Raw genomic sequence first — 20,957 nt, forward strand, 5'->3', positions numbered from 1 at the left:
TTAAGCAGCTTAGAAGAGCGGACAATTTGCGCACATTCTACAAGCCCTTCCATGCAGGGCAATGTCTCGATAACGGTCCTCCTTAGTGGCACTGGTGGCCTCAATTGTTCTGAACAAACGTAACCAAATAACCAAACAATCCAACGTGGTGGCGACCAGCCAACGATGCACGCGACTGTGATGTAATTGAACGGGGTGGGGGAATCACGTTGCTCCTCAACCATGTTGCGTGCATCGCTACCAGTAGGCTTTTCTTCATGATGCAGTTACTCACGCCACCGACACTATCAGGGCTTGCGTTATAATATATTCTCGTTTTGTATAGCCCAACGCAGCGTGCGCCTTGTTAGTGGGCAGGCGTAATACATTGCACTACGAAGAAACAAAACAAAATTGACAAACGACTAGGGGTCGAGAGAATTTATGTGGGCTCCTAAAGTTTATAAAGCAAAAGTGACCGCTCCAGTGGCGATTCGTAACGCAGCGAAGTGCATCTGTAGCTTCTCCGATACTCTACAATGCATGCCGGTTCTTTTGTTTTATATTTACCGCCGGCCACTGCACTGCGTTCTTCTTTCCTCATTGCAGCGTCCAGTGTTTTAGATGAAGATAAGGGTAAAGAGGGTGCGTCTCTGGGCACATTTCACTGCTCCGATGAGCGAGAAGGCGCAGGTAGAATGACTGAGAAAGCCTATACTCGCAGGAGATGGTCGCCGAGTTGTTAGCTTCGTTGCCGCTCTTACCCTCCATCCCGGAAGGAGAGGTGTACCACCGGAAGCTACGCGGTTCCTCGGAGCTCGAACGAAATGACGTATTGGCGCACCCCTGGCCTCACCTGTGACGTAAGAGGAAAGAAGCCACGTGTATATCTCTCGTCTGGGGTATAAAAACGCTGGGCAGGCTCCGAGCAGATACCAAAGCCTTCCGAGGCCTTTCCCGCCCTTGTGTTCGAGTGAGACCGACAATACGCAGCCATGAACGGCCTGGTAAGCAACCATAGGATGTTCAATTAGTGGCGGAAATGGTGGTTTGTTATAGTGCTGAGTTCGGAGCACCTCACTTCGTTGAATTGTTTTACCAGGATGTGCACAGTGGATACATACATAACTTCTGATAGACCTTACGAAGTATTCGGCATATGAATGCGTACTCAGGATATGCACTTGGTGGCCAGAAAGTGATGATAAATGGGTGAGAGAAATGAGACTTTTTTGAAGATCGTGCGAATCCGGTAAGGCCACTTTTCCTCGGAACTGCTGGATGCTGTCAGTCTACAATTTACACTCAAAGATCGCAATATTGAGCGGCATCGTTGTCGTACCTATTGATTTCTTCATGAGGCGGTCTTACCGGCGTGTTTCGTAGGAAACTTGGTAGTGTAGCTGTTGCCTAGTAGCAAAGAGATGCGTTCATTGAGTTTGTACCACCTCTGCACCTATCCTCTGACAAGAGTGGAAAGCCATTCAAGGAAAATTATCGCCAGTCGCTCCCTGCCTTGCAACACGGGAGAACAATCGTTGTAAACTGTGTGCCATTATAATGGCTGGAAGTGACATGAGTCGCGCTCGTGCCACCCTAGCAGTCGGTGTTTCTACGAAGAGTCGAAGGCAACTTTTTCCTCTTTCATTTGAAGAACCAGGCTACGAACTATGTTGGGTGCTATCCTGAATAAACCCAGCAACAAGTATAATCTCTCTGCCAACATTGAAAAAAAAGGTTTGATATCAGTAAACCCAGATCGTTTTAATGATACTCATTTTAAACAACGTGCATGGAATAGCTATACTCAAATCACTAAGCAGTTCATTACATTAAATCCGCACTTCTATGATTATCCGTTCAGCACGATGTAATTGAGCCCGCTTCGGTTGATCAGTGCATAGGGTTCTTTGCTGCTGACATAAACGTTATGGGATCGACACCAGCCGCGGCGGTTCCATTTCGATGTCGGTGACAATGTGGACTCTCGTGTGCTGTTCAATGTCAGTGCAGATAAACGACCACCACATGGACGAAATTTCCAAAGCCCTGTTCTGTGGCATCTCTCTCAACCATATCGTGGTTCGGACGCCAAACCGCAGGTTAATGTTATTACGATTTAAATATTAAGACTCATCACACTAACCTAAATTGTCAAAATATTGAGGCTGCGAAAATGGCTGCTGAGAAAGTATCTCTCCTTAATGAACACCCCTACGAAAGTGCCGCATTAGAACAGATATAGCCAAGCTACAGTCATCTGTTGTTGTATAAATAAGCAAACTTGGTACGTACCCGACGCATTATGACACAAATGAGCAGAAACCACGGAATGGGGTACACAGCGCGTCAGCAATATCGAAAACGTAGTTCAGAAAGAGCGACTTACATTAGCGAGCACGCAATGTAATTTTCGTGCAGCCGACACATTTTTCTTTGTTATTACATTCACAGTTCTCACATTTCTTATCTTCGGTTAGAAAATCTGAAGACTTTTCAAGGTCGTACTTTGAGAACGAATTAGCGTGTCTGTTTCATGACTATCCACCCGCCTTCGTAGTCTGGAAGATTTCTTGATCGACCACGAACCCAAACGTCGCGGGACCAAATCTCTGTCTGCCACGGCGACCGTATTATGATGGAGCGGTAATGCTAGAACCCATGTGCTTAGATATAGGTGCACGTTAATTAAACTACCTCAGGCTGTTGAACTTCGGAGCCTTTAGGTACGGCTTTCGTAATCATCCTATCGTGGTTTTGAGACGTAAAACACAGAATTTTGTTTTTATTCGCGAACGCCACGCTGCAATCATCTTGACCGCATTCGATTGCAGGTGCACACCATCCTGTTCACCGCCCTTTTCGGCAGCGCGCTCAGTGGATTCCTCGGTGGAAGTGGCACTGGAGGTGGTGTTGGTGGAGGCTACGGTGGTGCGGGTATTGGAGGCTACGGTGGTGGTAGTCTCGGAGGTTACGGTGGAGGGCTTGGTGCCGGTGGCCTCGGAGGAGCAGGAGGCCTTGGTGCCGGAGGTCTGGGAGGAGGCAGTGGCAACGTGGGTGTTGGGAGCAGCGTAGTTCTGCTAAATGGCGGCCGTGCGGGTGCAAGCAAATCGGTGGCAGGGCCGGCGTTCCTCGTTCGCACGGTGCACCACGTGTCTCAAGTGCATGGTGGTGGAGCCATTGTGGCGCACTCTGGTCTCGGTGGTGTCGATGGAGCCGGCATTGGTGGAGGCGCCAGCATCGGAGGTGCCGGACTGATTGGTGGTGGAGCTGGTGGTCTCGGAGGAGGCTACGGAGCTGGAGGCCTCGGTGGAGGTTACGGAAGCGGAGGATACGGGGCTGGTGGTGCTGGAGCTGGTGGTGTCGTTGGCAAGCTACTGCTCGTCAAGCATCACAAGTGAAATCTGTCACCAGTGTTCTTTAACGTTTTAAACACAACCAGGTAAGCATTCTTATTCTAAGTCAACCATAGGTGTAAGCACATGCAGGCAGTAGTGCAGTGCCCCCGCTAATATCTAGTTCTAACTGCGTTCGGGTCGTTAGGGTGTGAGTGGGTGTTGCGGAGAGAGGGGCACTCTAGTAAACTTTCACCCTATTCGGCCCTTCACCCTTCATGCCTAATTCAAAACCATGCGCAGGCATATAAGGAGTACAGTTTCGTTACTATAAGCAACAGTTATGGCTTCACACAGTTTACATGAGTGCGCCGCACTTAAGGTCCAACCGGAAATAATAAGGGATTGCTCGCTAAGTGTCCCACGTTGGAATAAAATGCTAGGAAATAAATTGGATAATATATACGTACTGAAGATCTTGAAGAGTAAGTTAGTACGCTAAGGTTATGTGGCAGTTTTTTTTTCTTATACTGTATGTGATATTCCCCGAGTGAATTGCAGTTTTCTGCATGAACGTAGCAGTGGTCACTGCTTTTTACATACTGTCACGGTAATCATCGTGCCGTTGATAAGGCGAACCCACTTGCGAACTCAATATATTTGAAATAGTAAGCTTTTGCTTCATAGATGATTCCTCTACTTTACTTTTGTGACACCGTTGGTTTAATAACGCGAATTGTGGTTGTCGGAAGGGTGACTTCAATTCACTTTATGGTGAGAGTGACCATACCCATTACTTTCCAGCTTTATGGTGATAGTGACCATGCCCATTACTTTCCAGGTGTAAGCGAAGGCACCTGAAGACTACAGCGTCCTACTCAACTCAAGAGCTTCCACTGCACCTGCTCTTTGAACTCAATCGACGAAGAGAAAGATTCTACTAATCGCTCCGCAAACAGGTTGACAATGTACGCTGACCCGGAACTCGTTTCCCATCTAATAAAACTGTGATTTACTCAAAGTACCACCTAACTGACTCTCACTCTGTGTCTGTTTATATTTCCATATCGCGCGCAATTTGGAACGTCAGCCTATCAAATGTCAAACAACAACCGATGATCGTGCACCTTATCATGAGCAATGTCATCCATTAAAAGTAGGGAGACAAGATATTGTAGCGAGAGAAAAGGGCACACATATTAGCCGTATATAGTTCTGGCTAAGGCATCAGACAGGGATGTTTGATATACTGTAAAACCGTATAAAACGGAAGACAAAACTCATGACACAGTGAAAAGAAAATGATTCGACATTTCATTTTCACTGTCTTGGGTTTTACATCTGGTTTTAAAATTCTGACTGCTTATACCTTGCTCTAATCGTACCAACTCCACCTAACACACTTTAAGTATAGATTGATTGATTGATATGTAGGGTTTAACGTCCCAAAACCACTATATTATTATGAGAGACGCCGTAGTGGAGGGCTCCGGAAATTTAGACCACCTGGGGTTCTTTAATGTGCACCCAAATCTGAGCACACGGGCCTACAACATTTCTGCCTCCATCGGAAATGCAGCCGCCGCAGCCGGGATTCAAACCCGCGCCCTGCCACTTTAAATATGAGGTAGAAGGGAAACTAAAAGCATATTACAGTCTTTGTATCATTTGAAGATGAAAGCCTGTGGACCTGTTCGTAACTCATCAGGTTATAAAATCGGCCATCAGAATTTCTGCAAGCACATAAACCGCAGCGTTAACTTGACATTCTTAGCAAGCTGTAGGGTTCGTAGTAGCTTTCAACAATTCAATAACCTTCCCGTAGTTCGTAGAATACAGTGTTCCTGAAACTCACTGCACCTCACGTGATAATAGATTGCTTACCGAACCAGGCCATTCACTTGTGAACATTGGCAGATGTCAACTGATGACGCCACCTTGTAACAGGACGACTTTTCCGTGATGATATCACAATTTCTGGCAATAGGTGACTTCATGACATCACTGTGACGTAATCGTGAGCTCGAAGAATGTCACGTGCATATTTTCAACACGACTGGCAACACTCGCGACTTTTCGCAAAGTCTCGCGGAGAGAAACGCCAGTATATGGACACTTACCCCCGTATTCTAGAAAGCCCCATCACTCAACGCTGCACCTTCACTTGACAAAGCCAACGGGAGCGCCATCTCTAGGCAGGAAAAGTCACTGCATATCGGTGATAATTTGCTGCTATTTTTGAGTTGCGCAGCGTCATTTTCAGCCGAGCAGCGGTGCAGTGCGCAACTCCGTCAAGTGAAGGGTGAAAGTCGAGTCAAGAAGCATTTGTGAATACGGGGGTTAAACCTTAAAAATAAGAGGAGGGCTCACATATGACGTAAAGCCCGGCGTACGCAAAGCATCAGCACTGGGTGATGCTCTCATCTATCTTTTCAGGAACTCTACAGTTCAGGAACATCTGCAGTTCGGGACCTTCGAGTGACTGTATGGCTCTCTGTGCGATATTGCGTTCGTTCCCCGAGCTTTGTGTCAGCCGCTCCACTAGTCACTCGTCGCAGAACCACTTGTTTTGGGTGCCATTTGTATTCTAATGTTTTGTCACATGGTCGCTTTCTTTCGTGCTTGCAGAGTCGGGTCTCGACTTTTAGAAACTATAATGTCGGAGTACTCGCGCAGCCATTCGAACTTATTGTCTGTCATTGAAGTGCCTTCTGAGCAGTGATCATTGGCTGCAATGTGTAGCGGATTGAATATAAATGGGCGAGAGTGCTCCACTGAGGAAGCAAGCACGAGTGTGCACGTCGTGTTTGAAAACGACTGTTCTATTACGGGGTTCTGGACAGGCCTATGCAGTCGATGGGTGGAGCCGGCACTCAAGTACACACACTAACAGTATCGGTGCAGCCGCTTGCGTTTCGATGCATTATGTGCTAATTAAGTATCATGTCATCCAGACGCAGAGTTTCTGGTCAAAATATTCCTCTCCACCAGCCCCTTTTCTTCTTTAGAATATTTATCGTGAGGCAAACACTGCCATCTGAGTGGATGATAGTGGAATGCCGAAGACACCTGTTTCAAAAGCCTCCTGTAAAGTTCTGGTTTTCTGCCCCAAGGTTGCATACTATTTTGTGCTCAATGACCTACTTTGGTTATATGTGACAGATGTCGCGACTTTAATGCCAACCAGTAAATAAAAGGTGCAAAAACTTTCGAAGCATTATAGCTGACACTGTAGTGATGGCTGTTCAATTTGATAATCATTACATAGGCACACCTACGATGCACCCGTCAAGTAGGGTTAATTTCTAGTGTAGTTGGGCGCCCTCCGCATACGTTGATTTATGTAGCAGTTTTCGGGGCTACGGATCTAATGACCACCAGCACTTCGTATCAGCTTACCGCGTCCGTTGTTGCTAATATGTATGTTGCCGTTGTCATCGTTGCATAACTGTGAATAAACAGCTGGATAGATAAAGAATATGTGGCTGTTTTACGTATGTCTAAATCTAAGTACAAGGGCCTGCTGTGCTTTGACTTCATCACAATGAGGCCACCACGGTGACGATTCCTTCTTGCAACATTCGGCTCAGCAGTCGCGCATTGTAACCACAAAAGATCCGCATAGGATGGTACAGGACAAAGTGATCACAAATAATTTATACAGAAAGTGCGCTATGGAAAGAAGCTTACATTTAGGACGCACAATCGGCAATACTGGTGGAAGCAATGTTTCATGAACCGGACTCGTTTTCATCGGCCGAAGTCAACCCAAAATCCTCAAGCCTATCTCATGAAGAACGCAAGTGTTCTTTTGGAAACAATTCCTTCTGAAACATGTTCCACATTGAAAGGTTTCCCGCCATTTCAAACCTTTGGCGTCCTCGCTATGCCTCATGTTTGTAACTGTGCAACGGTGTTCTTCTAGGCCATTATGTCGGTGCTTGGCTTCGGGAGTGTCCTATGGAGACGACGAAGCAACAGTGGCTAAAAAGATCAATCTCATCAACAAAATGGTTGTAAACTTCCTGGCACTGGTAAATAAAGGTTACTTTTTGTCCAGAAGACCATTATTTCATAGCGCTTTGTCAGGCCACTCATTTGAGGCCTACGCTATTACGGCATGAGAGAAGTGGCCAGCATATTTTAGGCTTCCAAAGACCCTTATGGCTATGTAGGCCATAAATATACTCAATGCTACTTCGCTTGAATAATGCGGTAACTTGACACCTCAGAATGATAGACATAGATATAATTACCATTCGTTCAGCTGCAGGTAAACATTTGCTTCAGTTGTGAAATCAGCGCGATGATGCTGAAGTCAAGCTACGATGACAAAACACAACTGTATGATTATACATCTCATCAATAAATAATTACTCGATTTGATATTCTTTGATTTATCACAACACACATGATAGGAGGCAAAGGATCAAGAATTCAAGAATGGCGTGAGGCTGTCATTCGGCCTTCAAAGACAAAGACAACAGCTATGGTACAAGCACTTCGATAACACTGTTGTAGATTCACCTATAAAAAAAACGTTTTAAATACAACAATAGGTATAAATAAAACACTAAAACGCTCGTCTCTTCTTGTTCTTCTACACTAAACTGCATGCATTTCCGTACACAATTCACATCAGCGTCATGCACCATCACATATAATCACGGCTTTAACTTTGCAATAGCGTTGTTTTAAAATTAAAAATATAAGTAAGCAGCCAGTTTTACACGAAAGTTTTAAGTCAGTAAGATACCTCACTTGTAACATAAGTTTATAAATGGAATGTAAATTTGCTCATTCATGTTTTTATGTGTCCGACACGTAATTTTTTTAACTAAAATTGTAGGTCACTTGAAGAACCTTAGTCTAGTAGAAGACATCAAACAGCTCAAAGCCTTAACTATGATAAATACTTGACTACGATAATTATTGCTGCACTCATTGATTGGCAGCAATTACCCTTGAAGATCCAAAAGTAATAGGAGGCAGAATTCTGCTCGTGGTTGGCAGGTTTACAAAAACACGTACAAAAAGGTTCCAATGTTCCTAGATAAGGTGACCATGTGCTAACGTGATGACAAAGTACTAGGAAGTGTCGTGAAGCGGTTATGAATATGAATGTTTTGGTAAAGTGAAATACGAATACCAAATACACAGAGCATGATTCATGTGCACCTTCCTCCATTTCGGTGACTAATGAGGCATATCTCTTTTTAATTTTGTTTTTGTTGTAAAAACAAAACAAAATTCATGTGCACCTTCCTCCATTTTGGTGACTAAGGTGGCATTTTTTTTCAAATTTCGTGTTTGTTGTAGAAAGAATGCATTCGAAAATTTTGTGTGAACCAAGGTGCTGCAATTCGAGAATGCAATAAATAAACTAACGAAATATCACTGTGATTCATGTCGTATTGTTAAATTTCACGTGGAACATTTAGGCACACGCTCATTTCTTACCACACGGAGTGATACGGAGTTTTACACAAATTTTGTGCTTACCAGAATTGAAGACTATGTCCCAGTTTTTCCAAGAAGCTGGCTATGTTGCAGAGCTCAAAAATCTACGAAGAGAAAGCCTCGAGTCATAAGTTGTCACATTTCATCCCTAAGGGCGTCGCATGCAACTCAGCCTGTCTACATCAAGACAACCAACAATGGCAACTCTTATAGAACTAGGCATTTAAAAATATTCCAGGAAAAAGAATATCTCGATACTGTGACATGAAGCTCTTTTAGGGAGTGTATTCTGCTTCATTCAATGACGCTCTCTAATCCGCGTGCTTTGTCTCTTAGAATTCGTAATTTCAGAAATTAAGCAGCTTAGAAGAGTGGACATTTTGCGCACATTCTACAAGCCCTTCCATGCAGGGCAATGTCTCGATAACGGTCCTCCTTAGTGGCACTGGTGTCCTCAATTGTTCTAAGCAAACGTAACCAAATAACCAAACAATCCGACATGGTGGCGACCAGCCAACGATGCACGCGACTGTGATGTAATTGAACGGGGTGGGGTAATCACGTTGCTCCTCCACCAAGTTGCGTGCATCGCTACTAGTGGGCTTTTCTGTATCATGCAAATACTCACGCCACCAACACCATCAGGACTTGCGTTATAATATATCCTCGTTTTGTATAGCCCAACGCGGCGTGCGCCTTGTAAGTGGGCAAGCGTAATACATTGCACTACGAAGAAACAAGACAAAATTGACAAACCACTATGGGCTCGAGAGAATTTATGTGGGCTCCTAAAGTTTAGAAAGCAAAAGTGACCGCTCCCGTGGCGATTCGTAACGCGGCGAAGCGCATCTGCAGCTTCCCCGATACTCTACAATGCACGCCGGTTGTTTTGTTTTTTTATTTACCGCTAGCCACCACACTGCGTTCTCCTTTCCTCATTGCAGCGTCCAGTGCTTTAGATGAAGATAAGGGTAAAGAGGGTGCGTCTCTGGGCACATTTCACTTCTCCGGTGAGGGAGAAGGCGCAGGTGGGATGACTGAGAAAGCCTACTCGCAGGAGATGGTCGCAGAGTGGTTAGCTTCGTTGCTGCTCTTACTCTCCATCCCGAAAGGAGAGGTGCACAACCGGAAGCTACGCGGTTCCTCTGAGCTCGAACGAAACGACGCATTGGCGCACCCCTGGCTTTACCTGTGACGTAACAAGAAAGAAGCCACGTGTGTATCTCTCGTCTGGGGTATAAAAACGCTGGGCAGGCGCTGAGCAGATACCAAAGCCTTCCGAGGCCTTTCCCGCCCTTGTGTTCGAGTGAGACCGACATCACGCAGCCATGAACGGCCTGGTAAGCGACCATCGGATGTGAGATTAGTGGATGAATTGTTGGTTTGTTATAGTGCCGAGTTCGGAGCACCTCGATTTGTTGTATTCTTTTCCCACAACATGCACAGCCGATACCTACATAAGTAGTCGTAGACTTTATGTTGTATTTGGCATATTGAAGCGTACTCGTGATATCCTCTTAGCGGGCAGAAAGTCACCATAAATGAGCGAGAGGAATCATAGTTTCCAGAAGATCATGGGAATCCGGCATGGTCGTTTTTCTTGGTAACGGTTGGATGCTGTCTGTATTCATTTTATACTCAAAGATCTCAATATTGTGCGGCATCGTAGTCTTCCTTGTTGAGTTTTATATGAGGTGGTCGCACCTCCGTGTTTCCTAAAAAATTTGTGGAGTAGCCGTTGTTTAGTAGCAAAGACATACGTTCGTTTAGGTTGCGCTATTTGTGTCCCCAGTTTCTGGCAAAAGCGGAAAGCCATTCAGGGCAGATTATCGCCTGTCACTCACTGCTTCGAGACACGGGGCCACATTCCTTGTCAACTGCGTTCCATACAATGGATGGAAGTGACATGTGTTCCGGTAATGCCAACCCAGCAGTCGGTGTTACAGCGAAGAGTCGAAGGCAAACTACGCTGTGTGCTATCCTGAGTAAACCCAGCAAGAAGTGTGATCTTTATGCCAACATCGAAAAAAAGATTTGATATCGGTAACGCCCAAAATTTTTATTATTGGCCATCTAAACCAACGACGAGCATAGAATAATATTACCCGAATCTCTTTGTAATTAATTTAGTAGATCGTATTATTACACAAATCACCAGGACTTCTATGGTTGTCCATGCAGTAGGATCTAATTGAGTTCACCTTGGTGGGTCAGGGGCTGGAATGCTCTGCTGCCGACCAAAAGGTCGCGGGCTCGATTCCCGGCCGTGGTTGTCCCATTTCAATAGATGCGAAATGGGGGAGGCCCCTGTACTGTTCGATGTCAATGCACGTAAACGAACACTACATGAACAAAATTTCCAAAGCCCTTCACTGTGGCATCTCTCTCAACCATATCGTGGTTCGGACGCCGAACCCCAGGTTATTATTTGTACGATGCAAATAATAAATCTCATCACACTAATCTAAATTTTTAAACAATCACGCCGCGAAAATTACTAGTGCAAAGAAGCTCTCCCTAGAGAGCACCGTCGTGCAAATGTCTGATTTGAACAGAGATAGCTAAAAAACTGTCACCTGTACAGGCATAATTAGGCAAACGTGATACGTGACCCATGCATTATGGTACTAATGAGCAAGAACCTCAGAATAGGGTAGCCAGCGTGCCAGAAATATCGAAAACGCACTTCAGAAAGAGGGACATACATTAGCGAACATTAATTTCTATTTTGGTCTTTCTGATTTCATTTCTTTTGTTATTACATCCAAGGTTCCTACAATATTTATCTTCTGTTAGAAAATCTACAACAGTTGCAAGGTCATACTTTGAGAACAAATTTGAGTGTCTGTTTCATGATTTTCTACCCACCTTGTTGTTTAGAGGTTTTCGTTATCGACCACTAATTTAAACTTCACGGGGCCAAATTTCTCTCAGCCATGGCGGCCTAATTTTGATTTAGGGGAATTGCTAGGAACCCGTGGGCTTAAATTTCGGTGCAGGTTATTTAAAGTATCTCAGGAGCTCAAATTTGTGGAGGCTGCTGATACGGCATTCGTAATCATTCTATTGTGGCTTTGGGACGTAAAACATCGAAATTTGTTTTTATTCCTGAACGCCACGTTTTCATTCCCGAACGCCAATCATCTTGACCGCATTCGATTGCAGGTGCACACCGTCCTGTTCACCGCCCTTTTCGGCAGCGCCCTCAGTGGATTCCTCGGTGGAGGCAGCACTGGAGGTGGTATCGGTGGAGGCTACGGCGGGGGTGGTCTTGGAGGCTACGGTGGTGGTAGTCTCGGAGGATACGGTGGAGGGCTTGGTGCCGGTGGCCTCGGAGGAGGAGGAGGCCTTGGTGCCGGAGGTCTGGGAGGAGGCAGTGGCAACGTGGGTGTTGGGAGCAGCGTAGTTCTGCTAAATGGTGGCCGTGCGGGTGCAAGCAAATCGGTGGCAGGGCCTGCGTTCCTCGTTCGCACGGTGCACCACGTGTCTCAAGTGCATGGCGGTGGAGCCATTGTGGCACACTCTGGTCTCGGAAGTGCCGGCGGAGCCGGCATTGGTGGAGGCGCTGGCATCGGAGGTGCTGGACTGATTGGTGGTGGAGCTGGTGGTCTCGGAGGAGGCTACGGAGGTGGCGCTTATGGAGCTGGAGGCCTCGGTGGAGGTTACGGAGGCGGAGGATACGGTGCTGGTGGTGCTGGAGCTGGTGGGGTCGTTGGCAAGCTACTGCTCGTCAAGCATCACAAGTGAAATCTGTCACCAGTGTTCTTTAGCGTTTTAAACTCAGTCAGGTAAGCATCCTTTCTACGTCCACTACAGGTGTAAGCACAGGGAGGCAGTAGTGTAGTGCCAACGCTAATATCTAGTTCTAACTACGTTTGGGTCTCTAGAGTGCGAGTGGGTGTTGGGGAGCGATGGGCCCTCTAGTAAATTTTTAGCTTCTTTGTCCCTTCACCCTTGGTGTTTAATCAAAAACCATGCGCAATATTATAAGGAGTTCCGTTTTCATACTATAAGCAACAATTATACCTTGACACAATTCACATGAGTGGGCCACAATTAAGGCCCAGCAGGAAAATATAAGGGATCGCTCGCTTCGTTTCCCACACTGAAATAATACGCTATGCACACAGGAAATAAATTTGATAGCATATAAGTAGTGTAAATTTTGTAGATTGATCCTGTACGCTGAAGTCATATGTTAGTTTTTTTGTTATTCTAGATGCGACACTCATCGCCTAAAATGCAATTTTTCGCATGAACGTAGGATTTCTCACTGCTGTCTATATTCTGTCATGGTAATCATTGTGACATTGATAAGGCCCACTTACTTGGATCCTCCATATATTTATATAGTCAGCCTTTGCGGCATACATGAATTCTTTACTTTACCTTTGTCACACTGTTGGTTTATTATAGCGTATAGTGGTAGTCAGAAAGGGTAACTTCAATTCGCTTTATGGTGACAGTAACTATTCTTACCACTTTCTAGGATGTAGTGAAGCCACCTGAAGTCTGCAGCGTCCTGCTCAACTCGAGAGCTTCCATTCCACCTGCTCTTTCACCTCATTCGACCAAGAGAAGGATTCCATGAATCACTCCTGAAACAGGTTGACAATGTACGCTGACCGGGAACTCGTTTCCCACCGAATAAAACTGTGATTTACTCTAAGTACCGTCTAACTGACCCTCACTTTATGTCTGTTGAATTTTCTTATCGCGTACTACTTTCAACGTCATCCCGTCCAATTCCAAACATCGACCCATAATCCTGCACCTTATCATTAGCAATGTTATCCATTAAAAGTAGGGAGACAAGACATAGGAGCGAGACAATGTGGCACACATGTTAGACGTATTTAGTTCTGGCTGAGGCATAAGAAGGCGATGTCTGATAGATTGTAAAACCGTATAAAAGCAATTTGAAACTCAAGATACAGTGAAAAGAAAGCAATTCAACATTTATTTTCATTCTGTCTTGTGTCTCATATCTGTTTGTTTTTTATTTCTGACTGCTTACCTTGGCCAAATTGTACCATTTCCACCTAACACACTTGAAGGATAAAGGTAGAACAAAAACTAGAAGCATATTACTGTCTTTGTATCATTTGAAGATGAAAGCCTGTGGACCTGTTTGTAACTCATCAAGTTATAAAATAGGCCACCAGAATATCTGCAAGAACATAACAAACCGCAGCGTTAACTTGGCATTCTCAGCAAGCTGCAGGGTTCGTAGTAGCCTTCAACAATTCAAAAACCTTCCCGTAGTTCGTAGAATACAGTGTTCCTGAAACTCACTGACCTCACGGGGTATTAGATTGCTTCCCGAATCAGGCCATTCACTTGTGACCATTGGACGATGTCAACTGATGACGCCACCTTGTACCAGGACGACTTTCCCGTGATGATATCACAATTTCTGGCAATAGGTGACTTCATGACATCACTGTGACGTAACCGTGAGCTCGAAGAATGTCACGTGCATATTTTCAACACGACTGGCAACACTCGCGACTTTTCGCAAAGTCTCGCGGAGAGAAACGCCAGTATATGGACACTTACCCCCGTATTCTAGAAAGCCCCTTCACTCAACGCTGCATCTTCACTTGACAAAGCCGACGGGAGCGCCATCTCTAGGCAGGAAAAGTCACTGCATATCGGTGATAATTTGCTGCTATTCTTGAGTTGCGCAGCGTCATTTTCAGCCGAGCAGCGGTGCAGTGCGCAACTCTGTCAAGTGAAGGGTAAAACTCGAGTCAAGGAGCGTTTGTGAATACGGGGGTTAAACCTTAAAAATAAGAGGAGGGCTCACATATGACGTGAAGCCCGGCGTACGCAAAGCATCAGCACTGGGTGATGCTCTCATCTATCTTTTCAGGAACTCTACAGTTCAGGAACATCTGCAGCTCGGGACCTTCGAGTGACTGTATGGCTCTCTGTGCGATATTGCGTTCCTTCCCCGAGCTTTATGTCAGCCGCTCCACTAGTCACTCGTCGCAAAACCACTTGTTTTGGGTGCCATCTGTATTCTAATGTTTTATGACATGGACGCTTTCTTTCGTGCTTGCAGAGTCGAGTCTCGACTTTTAGAATCTATTATGTCGGAGTGCTCGCGCAGCCATTCGAACTTCATGTCTGTCATTGAAGTGCCTTCTGAGCAGTGATCATTGGCTGCAATGTGTAGAAGATTGAATAAAAGTGAGCGAGAGTTCTCCACTGAGAAAGCAAGCACGAGTGTGCACGTCGTGTTTGAAAACGACTGTTCTATTACGGGGTTCTGGACAGGCCCATGCAGTCGATGGAAGCAGCGGGCACTCAAGTACACACACTAACGGCGTAGGTGCACCCACTTGGGTTTCGATGCATTTTGTGCTAAGTAAGTACCATGCCATCCAGACGCAGAGTTTCCGGTCAAATATTCCTCCTCCACCAGCCCCTTTTTTCTTTAGAATATTTATCGCGAGGCAAACACTGCCATCTGAGTGGATGATAGTGGAATGCTGAAGGTACCTATTCCGAAAGCCTCCAGTAAAGTTTTGCGTTTCTGCTCTAAGGTTGCATAATATTTTGTTCTCAATGACCTGCTTTGGTTGCATGTGAGAAATCTTGAGACTTTATTGCCAACCAGTAAATAAAAGGTGCAAAAACTTTCGAAGCATTATAGCTGACACTGTAGTGATGGCTGTTCAATTTGATAATCATTACATAGGCACAGCTACGATGCACTCGTCAAGTCTGGTTAATGTCCAGTGTAGTTGGGCGACCTCCGCATACGTTGATTTATGTAGCAGTTTTCGGGGCTACTGATCTAATGAGCACCAGCACTTCGTATCAGCTTACCGCGTCCGTTGTTGCTAATATGTATGTTACCGTTGGCATCGTTGCGTAACTGTGAATAAACAACTGGATAGATAAAACATATGTGGCTGTTTTACGTATGTCTAAATATAAGTACAAGGTCCCGTTGTGTTTTGACTACATCGCAATGAGGCCACCACGGCGACGATTCCTTCTTGCAACATTCGGGTCAGCAGTCGGCCATTGTAACCACAAAAGATCCGCATAGCATTGAACAGGACAAAACGATCACAATTAACTTATACAGAAAGTGCGCTATTGAAAGAAGCTTACATTTAGGACGCACAATCGGCAATACTGGTGGAAGCAATGTTTCATGAACCGGACTCGTTTTCATCCGGCGAAGTCAAGCCGCAAACCTCAAGCCAATCTCATGAAGAACGCGAGTGTTCTTTGGAAACAATTCCTTCTGAAACATGTTCCGAATTGAAAGGTTTCCCGCCATTTCAAACGTTTGGCGTCCTCGCTATGCCTCTTGTTTGTAACTATGCAACGGTTTTCTTCGCCATTATGTCGGTGCTTGGCTTCGGGAGTGTACTATGGAGACGACGAAGCAGCAGTGGCTAAAGAGATCAATGCCATCTAACAAAATGGTTGTAAACTTCGTGGCACCGGTAAATAAAGGTTAATTTTTGTCCAGCAGACCATTATTTCATTGCGATTTGTCAGGCCACTCATTTGATGCCAACGCTACCACGTCATGAGAGAAGTGGCCAGCATATTTTAGGCTTCCAAAGACCCTTATGGCTATGTAGGCCATACATATACTCAATTCTACTTCGCTTGAAGAATGTGGTAACTTGACACCTCAGAATGATAGACATAGATATATTTACCATTCGTTCAGCTGCAGGTAAACATTTGCTTTCGTTGTGAAATCAACGCGATGTTGCTGAAGTGAAGCTACGTTGACAAAACACAACTGTATGATTATACATCTCGTCAATAAATAATTACTAAATTTGCTATTCTTTCTTTGATTTTCACAACACACATTTTAGGAGGCATAGGATCAAGAATTCAAGAATGGCGTGAGGCTGTCATTCGGCCTTCAAAGACAAAGACAACAGCTAGGGTACAAGCACTTCGATAACACTGTTGTAGATTCACTTATAATAAAACGTCTTAAATACAACAATAAGTATAAATAAAACACTAAAACGCTCGTCTTTTTTTGTTCTCCTACACTAAACTGCATGCATTTCCGTACACTAAATTCACATCAGCCGGATTATCAGGGCAAACTACAGCCATCAGCAGCTCACCACTTTCGAGCAGTTGTCCGCCACCACGTGACTCCTGTATGGACTACCCGTTCACCATTCAGGAGCTCAAAGCAGCACTCGCTTCATGCAACAAGACCTCCGCACCAGGACCTGACGGAATCTCCTACAGAGCCCTGTGTCATCTGGGTGAGCGCGCGAGAATAGCTCTACTTCAGCTATATAATGATTGTTGGCTAGAGGGCACTGTCCCCTTAAGTTGGAAAACTAGTCGTCTAGTACCATTACTAAAACCTGGCAAATCACCATTGGAACTCTCCTCCTATCGCCCGATCGCATTGGCTAGTTGCGTGGGTAAAGTGATGGAGAGAATGATTCTCAGCCGACTCGAGTGGTACTTGGAGTATCATGAGATCTACCCAAATGCCATGGCTGGCTTTCGACGTGGTCGATCATCGATCGATAGCGTCATCGAGCTAATCACGTACGTTGAACACGAGAAAGGCCATAAGCGTCTTTGCGCCTCTCTGTTCCTTGACGTCAAAGGAGCCTATGATAACGTTACACATGAAGCCGTCCTTACCGCACTAGAAGAGATTGGAGTGGGTGGGCGAATGTTTAAGTAGATAGGCAGTTATCTCCAAATGCGATCCTATTTTGTGAGTACAGAGACCGGGAACACGTCTACACATTTCAATTGTCGTGGCGTTCTCAGGGTGGTGTACTGAGCCCTGTGCTATTCAATATAACACTAATCGCTCTCCATACGCACCTACCGAACAATATTTATCTATCAACATACGCTTATGACATCTGCATCTGGACATCTGCGGCAACTCGCCTGCAGTTACGAGCGAGAATACAGAGAGCTGCTACTGCAACTACTTTGTATCAACGCGATCGAGGCCTGGAAATTTCCTGCGGAAAGTGCGCTCTTCTGGCATTTACGCGCAAACCCATGTCGAATGACAGAGTATCAATTAACGGTCAAAATATACCGTATCGTCGATCTCACAAATTTCTGGGTGTCATAGTCGACAGAGACATATCATGGAGCCCTCATGTGTCGTATTTGAAAAAGCGATTGACAAGCATATGCCATCTTTTCAAGTTTCTCGCTGGAAAGACTTGGGGAATGCAGCCTAATGCTATGTTACGACTGTATAGGGTGCTTTTCCTTGGCTTTTTACGATACAGTCTGCCTGCATTATCAAACTCCAGCAAAACAAGTCGACGCATGATACAAAGCGTTCAAGCACAGGCGCTTCGAATATGTCTAGGTCTGCCTCAGGGTGCCTCAACAATGGCGACTATAGCTATAGCCAAAGACCACCTCGTGCAGACCCTTATTGAAATTGAAGCTTTGAGAACACACATAAGGCATGTGGGCCGGACGCCCCATCACCCCCTAGCCTCTCTGCCAGTGGATAGACCTCATACGTCATTTTGTCGAACAATAACTACACATGGTGATTCCCTACCAACTGGTTTTACGCCCGCGGCGAGACCTTCAATTCCTCCATGGTGCCTCAAACAGCCAGTCATCTACCTGACAATACCAGGCATCCAGAAAAAACGAGATTTCTCAATACCAGCCCTCAAGCAGCTCGCCTTACTTCTGCTGTACGAGAAGTACCAAGACTGCAGCCACGTCTACACCGACGGCTCCGTCCTGCCAAACAGCTCAACAGCGGCGGTCGTTATTCCAACGCACGCCACAAACATCAAATTCAGGACAGCTCATGCAACCACAACAATGGCAGCAGAGCTTGCAGCGCTTCGCGCTGCGCTGCGTTTCATTAACGACCAGAGCACGCAACGGTGGACAATTTTCTGCGACTGCAAGCCGGCACTGCAGTCACTTCTGTCAAATCTACGCCGTGGTCCACACGAGCAGTTGGTATTTGAAACAGAAGAAATGCTACACCATATAACAGAGAAAGGGCACCACGTTATATTTCAGTGGTTGTCAAGCCACTGTGGAATTATTGGTAACGAACGAGCTGATTAAGCTGCCCGTTCAGCCCATACAGAAGACAACGACCAGTCAATACCTCTCTCAAGGACGGACGCTGCTAGGAGGCTCCGCATGCTTGCTCGCCAACGCTCCCTGGCTCTTTGGAATGAGCCTCTCTTTACGCATGCAAGATTACGATCCCTTGATCCAACGTTAAGCTGAAGCTTCCAACAAAAATTCGACGAAGCGATGCTACTGCTCTGTGCAGACTGTGGTTTGGAGTCGCGTTTACCCGTGCGTACGCGTTCCGCATAGGTATGGCCGACACTGCCGACTGTGCACACTGCGGAGATGAAGAAACAATTCAACATATCCTGTGTGACTGCCCGAAATACAACCTGGAAAGACAACACCTTTCTAATAAACTAAACAGGCTAGATGACCAGCCGCTGTCAGAAGAAAGTATACTGCGCCATCGTCATGACTCATCATCACAGAAGAAAGCCGTGCAAGCGCTACTGGGCTTCTTACGAACTACTGGCCTGTCGGAACGCCTCTGAGTGGACTGATTTTGTGCGTGCGTGTGTGTCGGTGTTTTTTTTTCTTATTTATTTTTTACTCTCCCTTTCTCTTTCAACCCCCTATTCCCCAACCCCAGTGTAGGGTAGCATACCGGATACTGGCATCTGGTTAACCTCCCTGCCTTCCTTATTTCTCGTTTCTCTCTCTCACATCAGCGCATGCACTATCACATTTGATCGCGGCTTTAACTTTGCAATAGCGTTATTTTAAATATAAAAATATAAGTAAGCAGCCAGTTTTACACGAAAGTTTTAAGTCAGTAAGATACCACACATGTAACATAAGTTTATAACTGGAATGTAAATTTGCTCATTCATGTTTTTTATGTGTCCGACACGTAACTTTTTTAACTGAAATTGTATGTCATTTGAAGAACCTTAGTCTAGTAGAAGACATCAAACAGCTCAAACCCTTAACTATGATAAGTACTTGACTACGGTAATTATTGCTGCACTCATTGATTGGCATCGATTACCCTTGAAGTTCCAAAAGTAATAGGAGGCAGAATTCTGCTCGTGGTTGGCAGGTTTACAAAAAAGGTTCCAATGTTCCTAGATAAGGTGATAATGTGCTAACGTGATGACAAAGTACTAGGAAGTGTCGTGAAGCGGTTATGAATATGAATGTTTTGGTAAAGTGTAATAGGAATACCGAATACACAAACCATGATTCATGTGCACCTTCCTCCATTTCGGTGACTAAGCAGGCATATTTCTTTTTTAATTTTGTTTTTGTTGTAAAAACAAAACAAAATTCATGTGCGCCTTCCTCCATTTTGGTGACTAAGGTGGCATATTTTTTTTTCAAATTTCGTTTTTGTTGTAGAAAGAATGCATTCGAAAATTTTGTGTGAACCAAGGTCCTGCAATTTGAGAATCCAATTAAAGAAACTAACGAAATATCACAATGGTTCATCTCGTATTGTTAAGTTTCACGTGGCACGTTTAGTCACGCGCTCATTTCTTACCACACGGAGTGATACGGAGTATCACAAACATCTTGTGCTTACCAGAATTCAAGATTATGTCCCAGTTTTTTCAAGAAGGTAGCTTTGCTGTATAGCTCAAAAATCTATGAAAAAAAAGCCTGGAGTCATAAGTTGTCACATTTCATCCCCAAGGACGTCGCATGCAACTCGGCCTGCCGACATCAAGACAACCAACAATGGCAAGTCTTACAGAACTAGGCATTAAAAAATATTCCAGAAAACAGAATATCTCGATGCTGTCACATGAAGCTCTTTTAGGGAGTGTATTCTGCTTCATTCAATGAAGCTCTCTTATCCGCGTGCTTTGTCCCTTAGAATTCGTAATTTCAGAAGTTAAGCAGCTTAGAAGAGTGGACATTTTGCGCACATTCTACAAGCCCTTCCATGCTGGGCAAAGTCTCGATAACGGTCCTCCTTAGTGGCACTGGTGTCCTCAATTGTTCTAAGCAAACGTAACCAAATAACCAAACAATCCGACATGGTGGCGACCAGAAAACGATGCACGCGACTGTGTTGTAATTGAACGGGGTGGGGGAATCACGTCGCCCCTCCACCACGTTGCGTGCATCGCTACCAGT

The 20,957-nt window shown here is 45.1% G+C and overlaps 2 protein-coding genes across 2 annotated transcripts; both read left to right on the top strand.

The window, feature by feature from the left end:
* Positions 1-894: 894 nt before the first annotated feature.
* Positions 895-4,346, top strand: LOC142769048 (uncharacterized). The gene is made up of 3 exons (XM_075871871.1): positions 895-986; positions 2,814-3,421; positions 4,156-4,346. The coding sequence occupies exons 1-2, from the start codon at positions 975-977 to the stop codon at positions 3,378-3,380; spliced, it is 579 nt and encodes a 192-aa protein (XP_075727986.1). The 5' UTR covers positions 895-974; the 3' UTR covers positions 3,381-3,421; positions 4,156-4,346.
* Positions 4,347-9,999: 5,653 nt separating this feature from the next.
* On the top strand, positions 10,000-13,443 carry LOC142768517 (uncharacterized). The gene is made up of 3 exons (XM_075870513.1): positions 10,000-10,114; positions 11,940-12,562; positions 13,264-13,443. Exons 1-2 carry the CDS (start codon positions 10,103-10,105, stop codon positions 12,519-12,521), a joined length of 594 nt encoding a protein of 197 aa, XP_075726628.1. The 5' UTR covers positions 10,000-10,102; the 3' UTR covers positions 12,522-12,562; positions 13,264-13,443.
* Positions 13,444-20,957: the final 7,514 nt, after the last annotated feature.

This window comes from Rhipicephalus microplus, chromosome 8 (assembly GCF_043290135.1).
Source record: "Rhipicephalus microplus isolate Deutch F79 chromosome 8, USDA_Rmic, whole genome shotgun sequence".
In the NCBI taxonomy this organism is placed as follows: domain Eukaryota; kingdom Metazoa; phylum Arthropoda; class Arachnida; order Ixodida; family Ixodidae; genus Rhipicephalus; species Rhipicephalus microplus.